At 42.4% G+C, this 25,682-nt stretch overlaps 1 protein-coding gene across 1 annotated transcript in view; it reads left to right on the forward strand.

Moving 5' to 3' along the window:
* Window positions 1-4,332: 4,332 nt before the first annotated feature.
* The window catches only part of LOC149124921 (uncharacterized), a 30,625-nt gene continuing 9,275 nt past the window's right edge, over window positions 4,333-25,682 (forward strand). Inside the window, exons 1-2 of the mRNA XM_089301755.1 lie at window positions 4,333-4,470; window positions 22,735-22,810. Coding sequence (XP_089157881.1) covers window positions 4,333-4,470; window positions 22,735-22,810 — 214 coding nt within the window. The remainder of the gene's footprint in view (window positions 4,471-22,734; window positions 22,811-25,682) is intronic.

The following is a 25,682-nucleotide window of genomic DNA, read 5'->3' on the forward strand; positions in this document are numbered from 1 at the left end:
TTAGGAAACATACCGGGTAGAGAAAAATGTTAGGGAAATTGAAGCTGTGGGGGCAGGCTGAGGCGGAGACGTAAGCCAGCTTGGAATTCTTCAAGTCAGCCCGGGGAGCAAAAGGCGAAAATCTGGAACCAGAGGCAGAGACGTGGGCCGCCAGGTTGGAATTTGCCAGGTTAGCCCGGGGAACTTGGACTGAATGCTGGTGGTGGAAACGTGAGCTATGCTGTGTGACTCGCAGAGGCCGCCGCGTGCAGAGAGAGCACGGGGCGCAAATAGATAGCGAACGTGGGGCTGGCGCGGAGGCCGTGGTGCGGGCGCGAAGGGGCGCGGAGACCGCGGAGCGTGCGCGCAGAGCCGGGAACCCGCCGCGGGGCGGGCGCCGGGAAGCCGCGCAGATGAGAGAAGCGTGGGCTGAAGCGGCACAGAGCGGAGAAGCCGCCGCGGGGCGAGGTGCGGAGAAGCAGCCTCGGAGCGGGCGCCGGGAAGCCGCAGGGATAAGAGAAACAGAAGTTTAGAAGTAAAATGAGAGAAATAGGAATGCTGGTAGATAGAAGTAAAATAGGAGAAATAGGAATGCCCGGAGATAGAGAAATAGAGAAAAATAAGGCCTCCCCACAACACAGCAATGAGAGAGCTTGGATTCGGTCTGCCTGATTAGTAAGACGATAAGCACCTGTGGGCGGCTAGCAGCTTATGAGCCGCAGGTCACCGAAGACAGGCACGAATTAACATCAATAAGTCTCCCCACAATACGGCAATGAGAGGGCTTGGATTCGGTTTGCCTGATAGGGCTTGTAAGCACCTGCAGGCAGTTCTAGCAGAGCAGAGCGTGCACTGCAGGGCACCGAACACAGGCACGCATCAGCGCCTAAAAACCTCCTCACAACATGGTGAAGAGAGGACCCGGATTCGGTTTGCCTGACTGGTAGGGCTTGTAAGCACCTGTGGGCAACTCCAGCAAGCAGAGCAGAGTGTGTGCCGCGGGGCACCGAAGACAGGCGCGTATCAATGCCAAAAAATAAAAAGAAAGGGGGATCTGTGGGGAGCAACCCGGACTAGACTAAGTTACTGGAATTAAGACTTATTCTATGCATCTGCTCTCCCACAATATGGCGCTGAGAAGGGAGAAACAGCTTCTACACAGCTGCCTCCAGTTCAACCAATAAACTGCAGGACCTGCTCCTGATTGGAGGAGAGCAGCGTACTCGGCGTTGTGGGTAGCAGAGTTGGGATTGGTGGAAAAGGACTATAAAGGAGGAGAGAGACAACATGCACCAGGAACATCTAAAGGGAACATCTATCTGAAGGAACACCTGTGCAGCCCCCGAGAGAGCCGGCCGGCGGTGTGCCGCTCCCCTGCGGAAGTGGGGAAAGTGGCTAGGGGGAACCGCCCTTCCACGAAGGTGGAAGGGACGGTAGCCAACCCGGGAAGAACCAGCAGCAAACTCGGGGAGGGCCGAGCAGACGAAAGAACAGCGCAGGGTCCTGTGTCGTTCCTCCATGAAGAGGGGGAGCGACAGAAAGTATGTGAGAGGGCCTTTGAGAGAACCATGTGACAGCTGCCAGACGTCTCTAGGAGCTGAGTGCACCTTAGTGATATTCAGTGAGATAATGAAGATCTCTGTACTACCATGACAAGGAAGTGAATTCTGCCAACAGCTGTCCAACCTTGGAAGAGAACTTGAGTTACAGAAGGGTGCAGCCGGCTGACACCTTGATGTCAGTCTTTTGGAACCCTGACTGGAGAACCTCCCTAAGCTATGCCCATCCTGACACATGAGTACTGTGAGATAAATACCTGGGTATTATTTTAAGCTGTTAAGTTTGTGTTTAATGTGTTAAATGAAAATAGATAACTGATACACCAAGGAAATTAGCTATAGCAGTTTTATAGAGCTTAAGAAGAAAAAGTAACAAAAGCACAAGCAATTGAATTGCAAGATAATAAGGGTGTTTTGATATATCCAGATACAAGATTGCTCAGTCATTAAACATTCTCTAATAATTCTTGTTTTTTTTTTTAAGTTTTTTTTTTAATTATTTGAGAGGTAGAGTACAGATGGAGAGAGGGAGAGACAGACAGAAAGGTCTTCCATCCACTGGGTCACTACCCAAGTGACTGCAGTGGCTGGAGCAGGCACCGCAGGTGGAGGCTTAGCCTACTAAGCCACAGCACCTACCGCTTTTGGTTTATTTTTATATGACTGAAAAGAGGTTGCAAACCATGTGCTCCATATAGAATTTTTTTTTTCATAGAAAATTGATGGGATGTGCACTAAACATGGAGAATAGGTTAATGGTAATCTAAAATTCCTTTGGGAGGGACCTTAGCAAATCAATGCAATAGGAGGTTCCCTACCAGTATCCTTTCACAGAAGTGATAATTAGGCAGTCCTCTATGAGCAGAAGTGCCTTTAAGGGAGCTTTGAGATCCTGTGATCTGGCTCTAGGCTGCTTAGCTGTGGTTCAGTAATAGTCCTTTCCACCCAGGAAACTAGCAGAAGGCACACCGGTCCATTGCCACTTGAAGCAGGCCTTCAGACTTCAGTCTTGGCTCTGGCCGTGAAACAGGCCTGCGACTCAGTTCCACAACATACAAGCTGTGGTCCAGGGTTAGTGATACCAAGCTAGGAATCCACCCAGTCTCTCCTCCTCCCAGAGACCTGTGTGAGTCCTGCTAAGAATCTTGTCCTCTCAAGAACCGGTTTGTGAACCCTGAAGCAGTCACTTTCCTCCAGTGATAGCCTTTTTGATCTGGGTACCTGAGGATTCCAAGTATACCCAGGGACTAGGCAGGATCCGCATCCACTGGAATCCACCGACTATGGAAGTACAGCCAACTAAGCGGCAGCAGTGTCACCTGGCATCAACACCACTGGATTGCAGTGCTGGAGACCTAGCGGGGGGTGTTGTCATCTGTCGAAACACTCTGTGAAGACTGAAAGTGGGGTTAGCACCTTGGAATGCACAGACACTGATGCAAGGATATATGAATCATAGAGTCAGGCAAACTGGTAGGACGGAAGGAAACTAATGATGCTGTAGTGACCAAACACAACAAAATGGAAGTCTATGAATTGCCAGACAAATAATTAAAAATACTCCTCTTAAGCTCAATGGCATGCAAGAGAACACAAAGAAAATCAGGACAATACATAAACAAAATAGAAAGTTCAATACAGATAAAAAACACAAATGAGAAACAGAGATAGTGAAATAGGAAAATACATTACAAAAATTAAAACTTTAACAGAGAGCTTTAACTGCAAAACGAATCATGCAAAAGAATCAGTGAACTTCAAGACGGGCCATTTAAGATGAACCAATTAGCAGAACAAAAAGACAAGAGAATGAAAAACAATAAAGAAACCATATTGGGCCTGTGGGACATCAAGAAGCAAATGAGATTATGCAGTGTGTTTTTTCAGAAGGAAAGGAGAGAGAACCCTCCTGAGATTATCTGTGGATTTCTTAACACAACGCTTGCAGTCTGAAGGGATTGGGTCAATATATTAAGACTATTGAAAAAAGGAAAAAAATACTTCCAGCCAAGAATACTATACCTGATAAAGCTTAGCATATAAAAAAATCACTGTTAACTCATATTCAACATCAGAATACAGAGGTGGTGGGCCATTTTGTTCTGCCAAGGACCTTTGTATATTTACAACATCATTTGCACTTCATCCAAAATTATCCACTTAAAAATAGCTAGAAATTTTAAGTAACCTGTCTTTTGTTGTTGATGTTAAATAGTAAACACCAGTAGTGATCAAGAACACAGTAATTACACATACTATACCGAGGGATTTCTTTTTTAATTCATCTTTATGAAGATTGAGAATTCATTCCTTGTGTTTAAAAAGGACTGTTTAATTGAAAAATAAACATTGGTGTACAAAAAAAAGAATAGCCTGCTATAGATTTCCCGAATCTCTAGTCCTGCCTTTGGTTGCCTCGCAGGGCCAAACCAAATGATTTTGTGGGCTTTATGATGTGGCTCATGGGCCAGATAGTCCCCACTCCTATTCTAGTATATTAATGGTGACGTGTAAGTTATGGTGCGTGGATCACTTTTAACTTTAATAAGATAGTTAATAGTAATGACATGGCTGGCGCCGCGGCTCACTAGGCTAATCCTCCACCTTGCGGCACCGGCACACTGGTTTTAGTCCCAGTCAGGGCACCGGATTCTGTTCCGGTTGCCCCTCTTCCAGGCCAGCTCTCTGCTGTGGCCAGGGAGTGCAGTGGAGGATGGCCCAAGTACATCAATTGCATATAAAATTTCTACATTTTACTTTTCCTCTTCCACATACCTTTGTGGGCCGCTTCTTGATGAGCCTGGTTAACCACGTGCCCAAAATAGTTCCCGATGACTTCGAGACCATGCTCAACAGCAACATCAATGACTTGCTGATGGTGACCTACCTGGCCAGTCTCACACAGTCACAGATCTCCCTCAATGAGAAACTTGTAAACCTGTGAACAGGCCTCAAGCAGCACTCCTGCCAGTCTGGTGTCAGCCCTGGGACTCAGAATGAAGTGGAGGAGAAGCAGTGTCTTGTGGTATTGAGTCACCTGAGTCAGTCCACTGCTTGTGACTAAATAAACATAGCCTACCTTTTGTAAATGAAAATGGCCCTGCACCCCATGGGAGACCAGGATGAGTACCTGGCTCCTGCCATCAGATCAGCGTGGTGCGCTGGCCCGCAGCGCGTCGGCCGCAGCGGCCATTGGAGGGTGAACCAACGGCAAAGGAAGACCTTTCTCTCTGTCTCTCTCTCACTGTCCACTCTGCCTGTCCAAAAAAAAAAAAAGTAATGACAGCTTCAATAATTGGTAAATGGATACGCAATAGAAAAAGATGTAAAGTATGATATCAGTAGCACAAAAGTATGTGGAAGGGGAAAAGTAAAATGTAGAAATTTTATATGCAATTGATGTTAAGTTGATTAAAGTAGTTATACCAAGTTATTTTCTGTAAGCTACATGATATCCACAATGTACAAATCTATAGTAGATGCAGAAAATATAAAGAGAATGGAATTGATCCATGTGAAATTGTAAAGAGGAGAAGAAAGGCCCCAAGGCACACAAAACAGGCAGAAAGTAGTTAACATGATGCAATAGTAAGTTCTTACCATTGACAATGATTTTACTTCAAGAGGACCACGTTTATGTGGAGTAGCTGAATGGAAAAAGATCCAATTCTGTTGTGCCTCTTGGTCTGTGAGATTTACAGAGACTGGAAGTGAAGGGACAGAGAAAGATATTCCATACAAATGAAAGCTTCAGATAGCAGGATAGTGATAATTATATCAGGCAAAATCAACATTAATTCAAAATCTGTTAAAAGACATAAAACCACAATTGTATAAAGGTAACGAGATCCATTCATAAACGGGATATAAAAATAATAAATATATGTGTATATAATATGAGAGCACCTGAACATAAAGCAGATGTCAACTGAATTGAAGAGAGAAATAAATAGCAATGCAATAAAAGTAGGGGACCTCAGTACCCCACTTTAAACAATGGATAGATCATTCAGGCAGAAAATCACTAAGGAAACATTGGACTTGAATAGCAGTATAAACTAGATGGACCTAAGACACACATACACAATACTATATCCTACAGCATTAATTTTATTTGTAGAATCACACACACACACACACACACACACAAACACACACACACACACAGAGAAAGAGAGAGAGAGAGAAGTGGGCGGGGGAGGGACGACAATAGAGAGCTCCCATCCATTGGTTCACTTCTCAGATGCCTGCAAATGGCCAGGGCTGGTCTGGCACTGGAGCCAGGAGCTGGAAACACAAACCATCTCTCATATCAGTGGCAGGAACCCAGCTACTTGAGCCATCACCACCACTTCTCATGGCCTGCATCTGGAGGAAGCTGGAGTCAGGAGCTGGAGTCAGAAACTGAATCCAGGCACTCTGATGTGGGACACTTATGTCTTAACTGTAGGCTAATGCTCACCTCCAGAGTATGCATTCTTCTGAAACTCATACAGAGTGTTTTCCAGGATAGTTAGTAGGAGTATGTTGGGTCACAAAATGAGTGTTAACACATTTAAGAAGGCTGAGGTCATCTCAAGTATCTTCTCCAACCACAACCTAATGAAACTAGGCATCAAAACTGGATAAAATTGAGAAATTTCCAAATGTGTTGTAATTAAACAACATAATCTTGAACAACCAGTGGAATAAAAGAGAAATGAAAAAAGGAAATCAAACAGTAGACAACAAAAATATATCAGAACTTAGGAGTGGTAGCGAAAGTGGTTTGAAGGAAATTTATTACATTAAATGTCTCCATTAAGAAAAAGCAAATAGTTCAAGAGTCTCAATCCAGTTTGTGTTGGTATAACTTAATATCACAGACTGAGTTATTTATAAAGAGAATAAATGTACATCTTACAGTGTAAGAGACCCTATCTGTGTGTAGTATTGTGTAATTAATTGTTCCATTTGCTTTTATGTCTCTGAAGGATATGTATCTTTAAGAGACATGCTAGATACCACTTCTCTATTATTCTTTGTCCTCTTTCCAATGTTAGTATCATCTGTTCTTATGTCTTTCAAACTTTGTTGTAAAAATGAGAAGAGTATGGGGCTGGCGCCGCGGCTCACTAGGCTAATCTTCTGCCTGCAGCGCCGGCACACCAGGTTCTAGTCCTGGTCGGGGCGCCGGATTCTGTCCCGGTTGCCTCTCTTCCAGGCCAGCTCTCTACTGTGGCCCTGGTAGGCAGTGGAGGATGGCCCAAGTGCTTGGGCCCTGCACCCTCATGGGAGACCAGGAGAAGCACCTGGCTCCTGGCTTCGGATCAGCGGGGTGCGCCGGCCATGGCGGCCATTGTGGGGTGAACCAATGGTAAAAGGAAGACCTTTCTCTCTCTCTCTCTCTCTCACTGTCCACTCTGCCTGTCAAAAATAAAAAAATAAAAAAAAATTAAAATTAAAAAAAATTCCTTTGAGAAAATGAGAAGAGTATGAGGCGTGTGTTGTATTTGAGGATGTGTATGTATAGTCTAGAAATAGTACAAAACAAGAGTACCTCCCAGCTGTAATTAATACAGTTTGTTAACTATGTAGGCATCAAAATCTTGGATGAAGGCCAAAGAAAGAAATTAGATAACATTTTTGTTTTCATTTAAAAAACAGTGTTGTCATTAGTTTCATAGTTAAATGCCTGTGTTGCATGATGGATGCCAGTATTCAGTTCTCAGGTCCATCTCCTATTCCCTCTATCGCAGATTCTGGGAGGTGGTGATAGCTGCATATGTAACTGGGTCCCTGCTGCCCAAGTAGAAGAGATGAGGATTGAGTTCTGGGCTCCTGGCTTCTGGCTTTGGCCTGGTCCAACTCTGACTTGCAGCATTTGGGGAGTGAACCAGTAGATGGGAGGTTCCTCTGTCTCCATGTCTCCCTTGCTCACTGTCCAATAAAAATTAATGAGAACAGGTTATTGGGGATAAAAGTGGGTAAAAATGCTGTTTTAAAACCATCCTGAATTGTTTTGTTCCTCACTGAACTCAATGATAGGTAATTGTATTTAGATTTACTTTCTGCTAGCAGTTACATTTTTTTCCTGCAATTGTGTTGTTAGGATTTAAATTCCAACGTGTGTGAAGGGGCAGCTGTTGTTTGTGAGGAGTGCCCCTCCCACACTGTTGGTTTATGCAGAAATATGGAGAGCTCCAATCTGTTCTGGCTGTTCACGGTTCTTGTCCTCGATATGACTTCACTGACTACTGTATTTTTCTAATCAACTCAATTATTTGTGGGAGAAGAACCCACAGAGCAGATGTTGTTTATACAGGGAATCTTGACTCATGGCCACAACAGAGCTGTGGTTAATTCAGGGTTCGTTTTGGGTGAAGAAAGAGAAAAAGGAGGAGATGAAGAGAAAACAAACTAAGAATGCAGCCCAGAGAGGAGGTGCCATCGATTGGCAATTATCTGGGCTCAGGATGAGCCACTTGTTCTTGGGAGGGTGGGTGTCCTTAGAGGCAGGGATAGGGTGATAGATTCATCAATGGTGAGTATAGCACAGTAAAGGATAAATGGATGAATGATATCAGTGGGGTGTCACTCTTTGAATATTTATTTAAAAGAAATGCCAACTCCTCTTCCCATATTCCTCATTCTAATGGACATCTAGGACCATAAGAAAGTTCATTTTTTAAGAAAATATTTATTTATTTATTTATTTATTTACTTGAAAGGCAGAGTTAGAGACAGGGAACAAGAGAGAGAGAGAGAGAGAGACCTTCCATCCATCGGTTCACCTCCCAAATGTCTGCAAAGGCTGGGGCTGGACTAAGCTGAAGCCAGGAGCCTGGAACTCTGTCTGGGTCTCCCACATGGGTGGCAGGGACCCAAGCACTTGTCCCGTCTCTTGTGCCTTCCCAGGTGCATTAGCAGGGAGCTGGATTGGAAGCTGAGTAGCCAGTACTGGATACCAGCAGTCATATGGGATGCCAGAGTCACAGGTGGCAGCTTAACATGCTGAGCCATAACACAGGCCCCAAGAAGGTTCTGAAGATTTCTGTAGATTCCCATGAACCCAACACTTTAATGATCACTCCCACATTTTAGGTTCTGCTTTCACTGCATTCATTTAATATATTGAGCAAGAAGTAGAACCCAAACTCTTCATTTCTAACCACTACCAACACATAAAACAAACCAAATATGTCTCACACAAGGCTGAGGAATGTAGCCAACATAGAAGGGTAAATTGAGTATCAGACATCTTTATTTTTAGAAATAATTTCTGTATTCACATTTGCTAGATAACTGTCCAGACTTCTGCCACTCACTGTTCAGCATCAAACTGTCATGAACTTCATGTTTAATATTTGAATGAGAGATTTCTTCAGTAGAAAGACTACAGATAACTAATTCTCTCAAGGCCTGGACTTCCTAATCAAGCATCTTGCAGGATGTCTTTCAATTCTGACTGTTCTTTCCTTAAGAGGAAATCTGGTGACGACTATTTTGTTTTACCACTTTTTAGACTGGTGATATGGTGGCAGAGTCAGTTATCAGTCAACAGGGCTTACAATTCAGGTTCTGTCCCGAGTTAGCAAATCTAATCCTCATTTCTCTGTTCTGTAAACTGCAGACAATAATAGAATTTATTTTATGGGGCAGCTCTGGTGCTTAAGGGAGTTAATTATGGGAAATTAATTTTCTGGTTTGTATAAATTCTTAATAAAAGAGAGCTGCTACTAAATCCCATCTGCATGTTGATTTTGCTGGATAGGACAGAGTATGTGTTATTACAGGAAAAATGACACATGGTGAGTTAGGAATATTTGAGACATAGGTGACAAAATGTGTGTTTCATTGGCCTTCTGTATTCCCATGAATTGAAATATTCCACCTAGTTGATTGTCTCTGAATTGAATCTAGTGATATATTCTCTTGTCAGACTAAAGAGATGTTAATGCCCATATATGTATATGCGTATTCTTTTGGGGAAGTAGTCATAAGAGGGAAAAGAAATTAATTTCAAAGTCTCTTAAAATTAAAGCCTGTCTTTAGCGTATGTTCAATGTGCACATAAAAAGGAAACTTTCTTTCAGTATATGTACTTTACAAGAACAAGTGGAAAATTAAGCAAGTTACCCTCACAGCCATTTTGATTTATGAGAGTCTTGGTGACTCATGAACCATTTGGGTTTCAAATAAATGATTCTGGCATGATATTCAGGAAGACTTTCCACCAATGCTTTATGACAGTCTCCTATAAAAGTGTCTGTGTCTAGATGTCTCCTCTGTGTCTTCCTTCAGTGGGCCCTCTGGGTAATGTTAGGTTGAGTCTGTAGCCCTCGTGGCTGAGGACTGTATGCTGCGATTGTTCTCCTAGGCTTTTGAACAATCTCTTAGTTACAGTCTGATAAATCGTGTGCTGCTTTTCATTCCATTTTTCAAAGGGTAGCTTTTATTATTCTGGGAATTCTTTTCTTTTAAGCAAACTACAGTCTTACATGGCTCTTGCACACTCAGATTCTTTATGGAATATGGAATTGCTAACATCAATGAGTATCACAAGGCTTTTATTCTCTTTATTCCTATTTTGTTTCATTCAAGCTTCTTTATCATGAAAACTCTCCAATATCACATTTTACTAATATTTCTATGAAAATAATTTATTAAATGATAATTCATTAGAAATTTTTCCTGTGCATTTTGTTTTTATAAGGTATCATACTGGGTATTTCTACCTAAATTTTGATTGGAAGTCATTTCATGTTTTTGAATTTGGTTGAACTTTTTTTCAAACTTATGAGAACTTTTTTTAAGGAAGTTTAAAGGAATGTTTTGGAAAGACGATTCTGTTGATTTTCTGTTGTGTACAACAAAGTACCTCCAAACTCAGTGTTTAAAACAATAAGTATTTATTCTTCAAATGGCTTTGGCTTGGCTGGGCTGGGCTCAGCCAAGTACTTTCTTCAGGGTATTGTGATTGTGGGGTCTCTTACTTGTTCCTGGAATTCTATGGGCTGATTGGATTTGCTGTGCTCCATGAGCTCTCATATAGAAACTGTAGAGCCTGCCATAATTAATGTAATGACCACAGAGCAAAGGACAACCAGAAACCTCACAGTCCCTTCACCTCTGTGCTCAGAAAGCAGCATACTGTCACGTCTGCCTTCACTCTGTTGGTTCAACAGGGTCACCTGGCCAAGACCAAAGTTAAGGAATAGGTACCAGTTCTTTGCCAATATTGAAACCATGGAAAGGAGGTGGGTACAGGAATATGCAAATGATTGAGATCATTACCACAATCCACCAAAGAGTAAGGAAGGAGATTAGAACTTCGCTATGTAATTGTGTAAGTTACACAGTTGTTGAATACATGTACAGTTGTTTTCATAATTATAGCTTTCTACCACTTGTGATTTCTAAAAATATCTATGAGCCTGGGAATTAGGAATAAATTTCTCTGGTTGTTGTCATTCTTTTGGCTCTAGAGAATTCCATTTATCTTTGGCTCATATATAAATCTGAGATCTGATGGGGCAGGTAATGTTAGTTCTGGCTTCACATAATTGCACTCAGGTATGCAAAAGTTCCCTTATGATGGAACTGTAGACAGATATAGACTGTGGTTGTGTGTTGATGGTGAGAAAAACCTGAGCATGTATTGAAAATTTATAACCAAGGGAAAAAGCTAAGTTTGCCAGAATAGGCACACCATGTTCTCTAATAATTCATTAACCACATGAAATTTGCTAATATTTTATGAATTGTAACTCTGTACAATGAGTCTTTTAGGAAGTCAGTGAAGGATAGATTAAAAGAGGATATATTATAAAATCATGAAGTTCTATTTTTTTGCCATTATAGAATGTATTAATAAACCTTTGTTAAACATCTGATATGTATGTGCTAGGGAGACCACAGTGGATACATTGGATGGTATTTTGATCCTATGGAACCTACTCTGGCTGAGGAAGACAAGCATAAAAATGAGTATAAATTGGTTATTAGAGTGGGAGTTTAATGAGAAGGGTAAAGTGTGTCTCATTGTATCTGTTGATCAAAAAGAGTACAAGGCATGTGTACCTTTTGAGTGTATCTTGAAAAAGGAGCCTAAGAATAATTCATAGATTTAATTGAAGAACTTTCTAGTTAGAAGACAGGGCAAATGAAAACGTCCTGATTTTGAATAGTGGGAATTTGACTTACCAAATGAGGCCTTTGTAGCTAAAATGAAAATGAAACAACTGAGTGGGAAATTGCAGAGTATAATGTCAGAATGGTTTCTAAGGAACTAGATCATGTAGACCCAGGCAAATATGAAGGGTCACATCATTGCAGAGAAATAGGAAGCTATTGGAACAATCCTGTGATCAAATTTTCTAGCAAAGAGCAGAAACATGGAGACAAGTTAGAAAATTCTTATAGTAGTATTGCCGATGATGGTTTGACAGTAATAGAAATAGTGAGACATTGTCCACGTTGGGATATGTGTTGAAGGAGAGCTCACAGGATTTGCTCATGAATTCAATGTGAACCCTGGAAAGAGAGGAATCAGAGATGAATCTGCCTTGTAAAATTATGTATATATTTGAAAGGCAGAGTTACAGAGAAGGGAGGAGAAACAGGAAAAGAGATCTCTCATCCTCTGGGTCATTCCTCAAAGGGATGCAATGGCCAAAGCTGGGCCAGGCTGAAACCAGCAGTCAGGAATTGTATGCAGGTATCCCAAGTGGGTGGCAGGGGCCCAAGCACTTGGACTATTATCTGCTACTTTCCCAGGATATATTAGCAGGAGCTGAATCATAAACAGAGCAGCCAGGACTTGAACTGGCACTCAGATATGGGATGCTGGAGTTGCCAGCTGTGGCTTCAATCCACTGTACCACACTACTGGCCCTGAGTGGCAGAAGGAGAGAGAGAAGAGAGAGAGGGAAGGAGGGTGGCTGAGAGAGCTAGAGAGCAAGAGTGCTCCAGTCATTGGGTTAATGCCCCAGATGCTCACCTTGGCCCCACGGCAGGGTCTGGAGTCAGGATCTGAGCACTCAATCCAGGACTTCCATGGGAGTGGCAGAAACCCAAGCACTGAGCCATCACCTCTGCCTCCCAGGATCTGCATTTGCAGGAAGTTGGAGTTAGGAGCTAGGGTTGGGAACTGAACTCAGCCCCACTAACATGGCATGTGGGCATCCAAACTGGTCTCTTGACTGCTAGGCCAAATGCCTGCCTCTGATTCAAAGTTTTTTGTCCTACACATTTTAAGAATGGAGTTACCCTATAACAAGATGGGGAAGATTGTTGGAGGCACAGACTTACGGAGAGATTCAAGAATCTTTCATGGGACATTTTAAGTTTGAGATTTTAAGCTTGAGACACTTAAGTATGCCAGAAGGCATATAGATGTGAGTTTGGAGTACTAAGGAGTCCATGGAACAAAGACATAAATCTGAAAATCATTAGTCAATGGCTGGTTTTTAAAACAATGGAACTTATTTAAATCAGTTAATGAAATACTTAAGAATCAGTGCATGATAAATTGGCGCTGTTGGACATGATCCTAAGTTATTGTAAAAGGTTAATTAACACCAAAATAATTTGAATTGAAACTTAAGACTTCCCAATTTTGATGTGATAATAACATATCCATTTACTAAATCAAATCCTCTGTGGCCTGAAAATTTGTCACTTTTTTGTGTGTTTACAACAAAATAGTATCACTTACATGAATGTTATTATGCTAAAAATTCTAGGCCATGTTTTCCTGGTGTCTATCTGGTTGGCTTGCTTGCTTTCATTTATTTATTTAAATTCGTTTAAAAGAGATGGGGAGTGAGAAAGAGACAGACAAACAAACAGAGCTCCTATCCAACCTGCTGGTTCACTCCCCAAATATTTGAAATTGCTGAGGCTCAGCGAGGCAGAAGCCAGGAGCCAGAAACTCAATCCAGGTCTCTCACATGGGAGGCAGACAGCCAGCCAGTTGAGTTATCACCTGCGTCCACCATAGGTGTATGCTAACAGGAAGCTAGAATTGGGAGCAGAAACGAGACTCAAACCCAAGTGCTGTGATATGGAATGCAGGTGTTCTGAGCAGTGGCGTAACTGCCATGTGAAATGCCCAGTGGTCAATATGCCTTCCTTTTTCAGTTAATTCATTCATTAATTTGAAAGGCAGAATTACAGAGAGAGGGAGAGAAAGAGAGATCTTCTATCTGCTGGTTTACTCCTCAAATGGCTGCAATGGTCAGGGCTGGGCCAGGTCTAAGGCAGCTTACTTACCCTGCTGTGAAACAACGCTGGTTCCTCAATCTGGCCTTTAAAAAATACTTGGATTGGCGCCTGCACTGTGGCACAGCGGGTTAGGCTGCCTCCGGCAGTGCTGGCATCCCATACGGGTTCTGGTTCATGGCCTGCCTGCCCCACTGCCAATCCTGCTTGCCGCTGGTGCCCTGGAAAGAGCAGCTGAAGCTGGCTTGGGAGTTTGCACCCCTGCCACCCACATGGGATACTCCGATGAGGCTCCTGGCTCCTGGCTTCGACCTGGCCCAGCACTAGCCATTGTGGCCATTTGGGGGGTGAACCAGCAGATGGAAGATCTCTCTCTCCTTTCCCTCCTTCTCTCTGCAACTCTACCTTTCAAATAAATAAACAAATCTATATAAAAAAAAAAAGTAAAATACCCGGATTGTTGAATTCAAAGTCAGGAATCTCAGTCAATCTTAGTATTTTTCTAGTGGCTAAAAAAATAATAGCTGGGTTGTTGATATTTAAAAAAAATGCTGAAATATCATTGTAATTTGTCATTCTGTACACAAAAATGTGACCACCCCAGTGCTTCTTGACCCTCAAGATTTCTTCCTTAGTAGAGCCTGCGTACTTATAGGGACACAACTTCTCTTTCTGGTTTCTCTTTAATATTTTCTCCTCATCGATAATGAACCTCAAGCTGCTGAGTGTGGCTTGACCTGACTCTAGGCTACAGGTGTTGTGTGTATCTCACTGCCCTGGCTTTTCCACCACACACCCTTTTGGTGGGCATTCCTCAATGTCAGCTAATTCCTCTGTCAAGTTCATCTCTGTGTGAGCTAAAAAATCCCCAATTCTGCTTCTTCATCTCCACGGCAAATGTCCTTCTTTGAACTGTCGTTGCTCAGAAGCTTTCCGGACAGTGATTTTTAAATACTTGGAGTGGGGGGAGGGGAGGCACTGTGGTATAGCAGGTAAAGCCACTGCCTGCAGTGCCAGCATCCCATATGGGCGCCGGTTCTAGCTGCTCCACTTCCGATCCAGCTCTCTGCTAATGGCCTGGGAAAGCAGTGGAAGATGGCACAAGTCTTTGGGCCCCTGCACCCACATGGGAGACCTGGAAGAGGCTCCTGGCTCCTAACTTTGGATCAGCATAGCTCTGGCCATTGCGGCCACTTGGGGAGTGAACGAGCAGATGGAAGTCCTCTCTATGTCTCTTTTTCTCTTGCTCTCTCTGTCTCTGCCTCCAAATAAATAAATCTTTAAAAAACAAAAGACTTGGAGTGGATACTGCTTTTCTGAACTTCTCCTGATTCTTTTCCCAGAGTGTCCTCAAGGAGGGCTGGATTGTAACAGCTGTGCCCAATTTCATACAAGCTCCAGTTCTCAGGTCTGCCTGTGGGTCCAGGTTATTTAAACTAAACTTAGGAGTTGCAGTCCCTGCAGGAAAGCCACAATTTCTTCTTGCAATGTGTGATTTTGGGGGCATTAACCTTGTCCCTTCTCACTTTCTCCTCCCCACTCATGTGCTGATGCTAGTTTGTTAGCTCTTCTGTGAATTATTTGATTCTTGCCATGATATTTGAGGTTTTATTTTTTTAAAGATTTATTTATTTATTTGAAAGTCAGAGTTACACAGAGAGCAAAGGAGAGACAGAGAGAAAGAGGTCTTCCATCTGCTAGTTCACTCCCCAATTGGTCGCAATGGCTGGAGCTGCACCGATCCAAAGCCAGGAGCCAGGAGCTGCTTCTGGGTCTCCTATGAAGGTGCGGGGGCCCAAGGACTTGGGCCGTCTTCTACTGCTTTCCCAGGCCACAGCAGAGAGCTGGAGTGGAAGAGGAGCAGCTGGGATTAGAACCGGCACCCATATGGGATGCTGGCACTGCAGGCAGCAGCTTTACCCACTACACCACAGAGCCAGCCCCAAGGTTTTATTTTTTAAAAACACAACAAAACACACAAACTTCTAAGGAAATAAGTAGATTCAAATAAATTTCAAATGCAGGGAAAGATGTTTCCTTATTTCTTTCAATAGACGTATCTACAATTCAATTGTGGCATAGCTAGGATGCCTGTCTTTTAAATATCATGAACATATCTTTATTAATGTACCATGCTATCATTCTGGTCTGAATATAGCAAAATGTTCAGTGTCCACTTCTTGTAAAGCTTAAAATAGGTGAAAATATTAGGTGAAATCATTGTGGGTTAGGACAGTTCGTGTAATTTTTATATTGAGATTATAAGATATCCACACTTGATAAATTAGGCAAGCATGTAGAACGTCCAAGAATGAGTAAAAGGTACTTGATTATAAAACAGATTCCCTCTGGGAAATCATTTGAACAACTCCAGGAGGTTTCTGTGGCCAGAACTGCCCACGGTGATAGTGGAAAGTGGATTCTTTCTTCTGTGCCCACCCCAACGGTTTTCTACTGTTTGTCTGTAGTCATGCTTGAAAACAGTAACTCACCAGGGCCTTTGATGGGTATAAAGTGTTGCCACCTCCCCCTCCTGGGATTCCTTCCTTCGGAGTGTCTCTGGACGTCTTACGAACTGTCTTGGGTAAATTACAACAGTATAAATGATTCATATTCAAAAAGAGTTTTAGGGTTCATTAAACTTTGTTTTATAACTTTGTCAAACCAATGTTTAAGAAAGTTATACTGCCATAGTTCTGATGATCTGGGGTTACTTTAAAATTTCCTGTATGTGGGAGAAATGGTCATCTTTCTATTTTATTATTGTGTATAGCCCTTGGCTGCATGCTCACTAAACTAGGATCTCTGCACTTCTTACTTGTTGAACTCTTTATTTGGTGGTGCATTAAGCCCTTGATTACAATGAGAATTAAAAATATGTTACCTTGAAAACTTAAAGAAGGAAGGAGGGGGGCAGAGAGGGAGGAAGAAGGGAATATCATTGTGTTCTTGGATTTTTGTCAGTGAACGACATTGAATCTGTTAAAAACTAAATAACTAGAAATTAATGAATCAATTAAGGAAAGAAATGTAAACTGAGGGGACAGTAAGTTTATCCTGGACTTACACTGAATCTGTTAAAAACTAAAAAATGAACAATTGATTAATGAATGAATTAATTAATTTAAACATGTTAATTGTTTGAGAAGATAGTAAGTGTATTCTGATGGGCCTTTATGCAATATGACTGGTGCTATCATGTAGTAGGCTAAGCCTCCGCCTGCAGTAATGGCATGCCACATGGGCTCCAGTCCAAGCCCCGGCTGCTCCTCTTCCCATCCAGCTCTCTGCTGATGGATGGCCTGGGAAAGCAGTAGAAGATGGCCCAAGGACTTGGGCCCCTGTACCCACATGGGAGACCTGGAAGAAACTCCTTGGCTTCTGGCTTCAGATTGGCCCAGCTCCAGTTGCTGCGGCCATTGGGGAGTGAACAAGCAGGTGGAAGACCTTTCTCTCTGCCTCTCCTTCTCTCTGTTTGTAACTTTACCTCTCAAATAAGTAAATAAAATCTTAAAAAAAAGTATAGGGGCCGGAGCCATGGCACATTAGGTTAATCCTCTGCTTGTGGTGCCAGCATCCCATATGGGTGCCGGTTCTAGTCCCAGCTGCTTATCTTCCCATCCAGCTCTCTGCTGTGACTTGGGAAAGCAGTAGAAGATGGCCCAAGTCTTTGGGCCCCTGCACCCACGTGGGAGACCAGAAGAAGCTCCTGGCTCCTGGCTTCAGATCGGCGCAGCTCTGGCCATTGTGGCCACTTAGGGAGTGAACCAGTGGGTGGAAGACATTTCTCTCTGTGTCTCCCTCTCACTGTCTGTAACTCTACCTCTCAAATAAATAAACTTTAAAAAAATAGTATAGAAACATTACATGATGCCCATATTTATGTACAATTTGTCAGTTAAAAATAAAATGCTTTAAAAATTTAATAAATATCTGTAGGAACCCCCTAAAATGATTCTGAAAAATAAATAACTAGATAGTTGCAAATCCTTTAGTTGGCATTTGAATTTCTGTTCATCAAGTTTAATTAGCTAGGACATAATCCTTTATTATGAAGATTGGCATTAAAAGAACCTACTAAGCAATTCTCCTAGAAGCATCTAATAGAGTATGAAAGTTACATCAACTTGGAATATTGTGTTTTATTTTAAACATGTATTTTACATTGATATCATTCTTGTATGTCTTTGAAATCATGGTTATCACCTACTTTCTTAAGTTGTACTAATTTCCTAAACTATAGTATAATTTTAAAAAAGTTTCTTGGAAACTCTTTCTCATTACATTATCATATATCTTTGAGTAAAAGTAAAAAAGAACGGTATTTTAAATTATTTTCTGACACCGTGAATCACTAAATGTTAAAAGTTTGGATTGGATTGCATAACAGTTGATAGTAATACAATGTATGTTGGTCAGATGAGAAACATGTGTTGCAATACTCACATGTAAAGTGAGAAAGATGTTGGAACTGAGATCATCAGTCTGATGGATGGGAATATCTGGTGACTTGGTTAAAAGTAATTCTTAATAACACTAAATTATCCTTTTGGTTTACAGTTAGAAGATTTTTTTCCATCTTAGACAAAGTCCAAGTCCAAAAAGTGAAAAATATATTTAAATAAAAGAACATTGATTTATTATTTAGTTTAGGATTTATATATTTGTTTATTTGAAAGTGTGACAGAGATAGGGAGAGACACAAAGAGGTCTTCCAACTGCTGATTCACTTTCCAAATGTCTGCACTGACTGATACTGGGCCAGAATGAAGCCAGGAACCTTCAACTGTCTCTGGGTCTCTCAACATGAGTGGCAGGGCCCCAAATATGGGGCCATTTACTGCTGTCTCCAGATGTGTTAGCAGGAAACTGGACTAAAAACAGAGGTGGGACATGAGCCCAGATACTTTCAAATGGAGTGCCAGCCTCCCAAGAGGAGGCTTACCCTGCTGTATCATGATGCCAGTGCCTAACATAACTTAAACTGCAGAATGGTGAGACGTGAAACCATCACCACTGGTACTAGCTTGATAGTTATAGAAGTTATAGGGGCTGGCGCATGCAGAAGCATGAAGCAAGACCCCTACCTTTCACCTTACACAAAAATCCACTCAACATGGATTAAAGACCTAAATTTACGACCCGACACCATCGAATTATTAGAGAACATTGGAGAAACCCTGCAAGACATAGGCACCGGCAAAGACTTCTAGGAAAAGACTCTGGAAGCACAGGCCATCAAAGCAAAAATTACCAATTGGGATTGCATCAAATTGAGAAGTTTCTGTACTGCGAAAGAAACAGTCAGGAAAGTGAAGAGGCAACCAAAAGAATGGGAAAAATATTTCCAGACTATGCAACTGATAAAGGATTAATAACCAGAATCTACAAAGAAATCAAGAAACTCCACAACAACAAAACAAACAACCCACTTAAGAGATGGGCCAAGGACCTCAATAGACATTTTTCAAAAGAGGAAATTCAAATGGCCAGTAGACACATGAAAAAATGTTCAGGATCACTAGTAATCAGGGAAATGCAAATCAAAACCACAATGAGGTTTCACCTCATCCCGGTTAGAATGGCTCATATACAGAAATCTACCAACAACAGATGCTGGCGAGGATGAGGGGAAAAAGAGACACTAACCCACTGTTGGTGGGAATGCACACTGGTTAAGCCACTATGGAAGTCAGTCTGGAGATTCCTCAGAAACCTGAATATAACCCTACCATACAACCCAGCCATCCCACTCCTTGGAATTTACCCAAAGAAAATTAAATTGGCAAACAAAAATGCTGTCTGCACTTTGATGTTTATTGCAGCTCAATTCACAATAGCTAAGACCCGGAATCAACCTAAATGCCCATCAACAGAAGACTGGATAAAGAAGTACTCTATAGAATACTATACAGCATGTACTCTGTAGAATATCATACAGCAGTCAAAAACAATGAAATCCGGTCATTTGCAACAAAATGGAGGAGTCTGGAAAAGATCATGCTGAGTGAAATAAGCCAGTCCCAAAGGGACAAATATCATATGTTCGCCCTGATCGGTGACAACTAACTGAGCACCAAGAGGAAACCTGTTGAAGTGAAATGGACACTATGAGAAAAAATGACTTCATCAGCCCTTGTCCTGACTGTTGATGTACAACTTAATACTTTATCCCTTTTGGTATTTTTTTTTTGTTCTACTTAATACTATTGGTTGAACTCTGTAATTAACACACAATTATTCTTAGGTGTTTAAATTGAACTGAAAAGTGATCTCTGTTAAATATAGAGTGGGAATAAGAGAGGGAGAAGAAGTATAATTTGGGACATGCTCATTCTGACTTACCCCAAATGGTAGAGTTAGAAATGTGCCAGGGGACTGCAATTCAATCCCATCAAGGTGGAATGTACCAATGCCATCTCACTAGTCCAAGTGATCAATTTCAGTTCATAATTGATCATACTGATAGGTCTAAGAGTCAAAGGGATCACATAAACAAGGCTAGTATCTGCTAACACTAACTGATAGAATTAAAAAGGTAGAGAATGATCCAACATGGGAAGTGGGATACACAGCAGACTCATAGAATGGCAGATGTCCTAAATAGCACTCTGGCCTCAGAATCAGCCCTTAAGGCATTCAGATCTGGCTGAAGAGCCCATGAGAGTATTTTAGGCATGGAAAGCCAAGACACTCTGGCAAAACAAAACAAAACAAAACAAAACCCTAAATGAAAGATCTCTGCAAGTGAGATCCCAGTGGAAAAAACGGGCCATCAAAGAAGGAGGTACCTTTCTCTGAAGGGAAGAGAGAACTTTCACTTTGACTGTGACCTCGTCTAAATAAGATTGGAGTCGGCGAACTCAAAAGGCTTCCATAACCTTGGCATCTCATGACAAGAGCCTAGGGTGATTACTGACACCATAAACAAGAGTGTCAATTTGTTAAGTCAACAACTGGAGTCACTGTGCATTTACTCCTCATGTAGGATCTCTGTCCTTAATGTGTTGTTCAATGTGAATTAATGCTATAACTAGTACTCAAACAGTATCTTATACTTTATGTTTCTGTGTAGGTGCAAACTGTTGAAATCTTTACTTAATATATACTAAATTGATCTCCTGTATATAAAGAGAATTGAAAATGAATCTTGATGTGAATGGAATGGGAGAGGGATTGGGAGATGGGAGGGTTGCGGGTGGGAGGGAAGTTATGGAGGGGGAAAAGCCATTGTATCCTTAAGCTGTACTTTGGAAATTTATATTTACTAAATAAAAGTTGAGAAAAAATAAAAAGAAGGTACAGGGGCTGACGCCGTGGCTCACTTGGTTAACCCTCTGCCTGTGGCGCTGGACCGGGTTCTAGTCCGTTTGCACCTCTCCCAGTCCAGCTCCGGCTGTGGCCCCGGGAAGGGAATGGAGGATGGCCCAAGTGCTTGGGCCCTGCACCCCCATGAGAGACCAGGAGGACGCACCTGGCTCCTGGCTTCAGATCGGCACAGTGCCGGCCGTAGTGGCCATTTGGGGGGTGAACCAGCAGAAGGAAGACTTTGCTCTCTCTCTCTCTCTCTCTGTCTATAACTCTACCTGTCAAATAAATTTAAAAAAGGAAATTATAAATACAAGTTACATAAACAAGAATAAAATTGTGCAGACAAAAGCATCCTTGACACCGTATCTCCTAGAATATCACTTGTGGTGTCCTCTGGTCTGGGACAGGTGGCATTAGGCTGTCACCACTGCTACCTCTGGCTCTTGATTATAGCACAGGGTCAAAGCCTGGAGTGAAATTACTCAGGTTCACAGCTTGCTTTGCACTCATCTGTGTGACCTTTGGTCAGTAACTCGAACTTCCTGGGCCTCTGTTTTCTTTTCTTTTAAACAATTTATTTATTTGAAAGAATGACTTAGAGAGGGAGGGACACACACTGAGAGAGTGAGAAAGAGAAGGAAATTTCCCATCTACTGGTTCACCTCTCAGTGATCCAAGGCAAAACCAGGAATCAGGAACTGTCTCCAGGCCTTGCACATGGCTTGGTTTGCAGGTACCTGAGTGCTTGGACCATCACCCACTACCTCCCAGGTGCATTATCATGAAGCCAAATCAGAAGCAGAGTAGCCACAACTCTGATTGGTGTGTTGATATGGGATACAGGCATCCCAAGTGGTGTCTTCATCCACTGCAGCACAACAACCATTATTTTTATTCATTTGTATGTATTCTTTGAAAGTCACAGGGACAGAGAGATACAGACAGACAGACAGACAGAGATGCCCCATCTGCTGTTTCACTCTTTGAATATCTGAAATAGCCAGGGTTGGTCCAGGCCACTCCTGGGGGACTAGGAACTGAGGCCTCCCAGGTGGATAGCAGGGACCCCAGTACTTGAGCCATCACTTGCTGCCTCCCAGGGTGTGCAGTATCAGGAAGCTGGAGTCGGGGCAGAGCTGAGACTTGAACTCAGTCACTCCATCGTGGGAGTGCCTCTATGCCTAATGCCCACGTCTGTTTCTTTATCAATGGGTAATTTGGGGCAACTGAATTGACACATCTTGGCCTTGGTGTTCTTAGGAGCTGGCCTGGGCCTTGGTGTTATCCTGTTAGAAATAAAAAAACCCATAGAGTGTTAATATCAGCTAATATCAGACAAGGTCATTCTGTGCTTTTGATAAAGAGACACAAGATGAGAGCAATTGATAATATTGTCTAAGTGAAGATAAAGGAAAATCTCCCTGTGCAGACTACAAAATTCCTGGTGATATGAGTGACTGCTACTTCATTAGCCTTATGTAACCTGTCTTTCTTCTAGAATTTGCTGACCAATATACTCAGTTACAGGATCAACTCTGCCTCATGACAGGACCTGATCCATAATGAAACCTGGCTTTTCGGAGCCTTATCCCAAATCATCTTCGTAAATCCCAAATCCTGTAGATTCTTTGAATCAGGCTACAAAATGCCCTATAACTCTCCTTGCCTCTCCTTAATGCAGCAAGGATTAAACCTGACTTGTGCAACCATTCATGCCTCTGATAGGGACTTTGGAGTGCATGTCAATGATGACAGTAGTAATACTTCATAAGGTTTTTATGAGGCTAAAATTAATTAGTGTAAAGGACTCAGAACATGCATGATTTGAAGGAAAAAAAGAGACAGAGTGAAGAAATGAAATGGTGGCTGGCATTGTGGCACAGTGGGTTAAGCCACTGCTTGTGATGTAGGCATTGCATATTCAAGTACTGGACCAGGGCCATTCACGAGTGAAGCAGTGGATGGAAGATTCTCTCTCTCTCTCTCTCTCTCTCTCTCACACACACACACACACACACACTTGCTCTCTGTCTCTCTCTATTCTGAAACTATGTCTTTGAAATAAATAAAATAAACGCTAAAAAATAAAATAAAGGTGTTATTGGCCATCAGTGCTCCTGTCTGATGCTTTTCCTGTAACTTTTGACTTGTATCCATCGAGTTTCTTCTCCTAGAGACTTTCCATCTCCTGCAGCATCCCTGCCCTCAGTGGTTCAGGCCACAGACTGGTAATTCCTTTGTCTCCTAGTGCCCAGGAAAGCCCATGAAAACTAGTGTCTTGCTAAATAACTGCCCTCTAGTTTCTTGAAAATGGCAAATGTCCTCACCTATTTAGTAGGGGTGAACTGAACATTGCTTTGCTAATGCCAGTTTGGGGATATCTCAGAAAGAATGTCTCTGTTTCTCATCCTCATTACTGATTTCTTCTGCTGATCATCCACGCTGGGAAACAGTGACACACAGACCTGGTCCCACCAGGCACTGCTGCTGGGAGTCTTAGCTGTGCTTTCGCTTGAGTTGTCAGGATTGCAAGGTTGACAGGGCTCTCTCCCTGGGCTGCTGGCAGGTAGAAGTATTTTCTACCCTTTTGTAGAGACAGAGGGTTTCCCTGCCTTGCTGGGGACAGCTTTATTTCTACCCCATCCAATGGCAGTATGACTATGTATATCACACTCATTCTTGGTCTGCTGATGCTCTGTCTTTGGCCCACTTGTCTATATGTGGACAACGTGATAAACAAGACTTAAAAGACATGCTCATCCCTTTCTGCCTGATTCTGGGTTTGAATTTCGTCCCTCCTTTTATGAGGATATCAAGGATCCTGGGTAACAGGCCACCCTAATGGCCTCACTGTAACCTGATTCTCTCCATAGAGACCCTCTTTTGAAATAAGCTCACACTGTGTGGTCCTGAAGGTTACCCCTTCAAAAAGTGAATTTTGAGAGCAGCAACCCATAATCATTGTTACCTGAATTTAAAATAAAACTTTAGAGTTTGAAAGCCATGGCTGTCTTCTCAGAAGCAAAAGGTGTCTAAGAATTAGTTAAACCATAACTTTTATTTTATTTTTTTAAAGATTTATTTACTTATTTGAAAGTCAGAGCCACACAGAGAGAGGAGAGGCAGAGAGAGAGAGAGAGAGAGAGAGGTCTTCCATCTGATGGTTCACTCCCCAATTGGTCGCAATGGCCGGAGCTGCGCTGATCTGAATCCAGGAGTCAGGAGCTTCTTCTGGGTCTCCCGTGCAGGTGCAGGGGCCCAAAGACTTGGGACATCTTCTTACTGCTCTCCCAGGCCATAGCAGAGAGCTGGGTTGGAAGAGGAGCAGCTGGGACTCGAACCGGCACCCATATGGGATATCGGTGCTAAGGGCGTTAACCCACTGCAGCACAGCACTGACCCCATAACTTTGATTTTGCTAAGATGGTTCTTTAAAGGGCAGTGTAGGGGCCGGCGCTGTAGCACAGCAGGTTAAAGTCCCAGCCTGCAGTGCCAGCATCCCATATGGGCATTGGTTTGGGTCCTGGCTGCTCTACTTCTGATCCAGCTCTCTGTTATGGCCTGGGAAAGCAGTAGAAGATGGCCCAGGTCCTTGGGCCTCTGCACCCACGTGGCTCCTGCCTTTGGATCAACTCAGCTCCTGCAGTTGTGGCCATTCGGGGAGTGAACCAGTGAATGGAAGACCTCTCTCTGTCTCTACCTCTCTCTGTAACTCTTTTAAATAAATAAAATAGATCTTAAAAAAAGAATTAAAAAAAAGGCAGTGTGATGAGGAATATGCCATGGTGTAGACAGACTGTGGGGTTACTGGTTGAGTAAGAAGTGGTATCATTCATGTTACCCCTGGGCTACACCTTCAAACCTAAATGACAGTTTCATTCTTGGGAAGACAACTCCCCTTTGTAATTATCGAGGATTTTCTTTAGTGGAGCCAGAAGTTCCTTAGGTCACTCATGTTTTCTTGTGAGACCCACAGAGGCGTGCATTTGCTGCATCATTTTAAGAGTCCCAGGTAGTTCTGGGGCGGACCAAGAAGCACATCTCATAAAGCAAGTGGCAGCTGTATGCTCCTAGGGAGGAAGCAGACCGTGTCATAGTCACACTGAAATCTGACTTTCATTAGATTTGTCTTGGACCAGTGGAGCTTAAAACTTCAAGGACATTTTTTTGAAAATGTGTTTTACAAAAAGCAAAGATTTGATTTAGACCAAGAAAATGTCCATTTGTGTACGTGTGTCTCTGTGTGTGTCTATTTGCTTGCATTACTTTTAAACAATTTAAAGGACAGCTTATTTTTGGAGCCCCTTGGGGCCTACTCTGTAAGCTTTTTTTTTTTTCCCTGAAGCAATTTTTTTTCTGACAAGCTCTTTGTTTTATCCATTTCTCAAAATTTGGCATCTTTTCTGGCTTCTAGAATTTCAGTTCCCATCTTAGAGGCACTAGGCCCATCTCTTCCTGGGTTCACATGGGCTCTTGCTACCTGGTGTTAAACCTTAGTTGTACCTCATCAAGTGCCCTGCTCCACGTTTCATCCTGGAAAATGGAAACTCGATTATTATAAATTCTTTATATGAGGGCACCTCAAAAAGTATGTGGGGAAAAGAATGGAAACAAAATATAGGATAATTT

Source organism: Oryctolagus cuniculus, chromosome 8 (assembly GCF_051225735.1).
Source record: "Oryctolagus cuniculus isolate XC-2025 breed Fujian yellow rabbit chromosome 8, ASM5122573v1, whole genome shotgun sequence".
NCBI lineage: Eukaryota > Metazoa > Chordata > Mammalia > Lagomorpha > Leporidae > Oryctolagus > Oryctolagus cuniculus.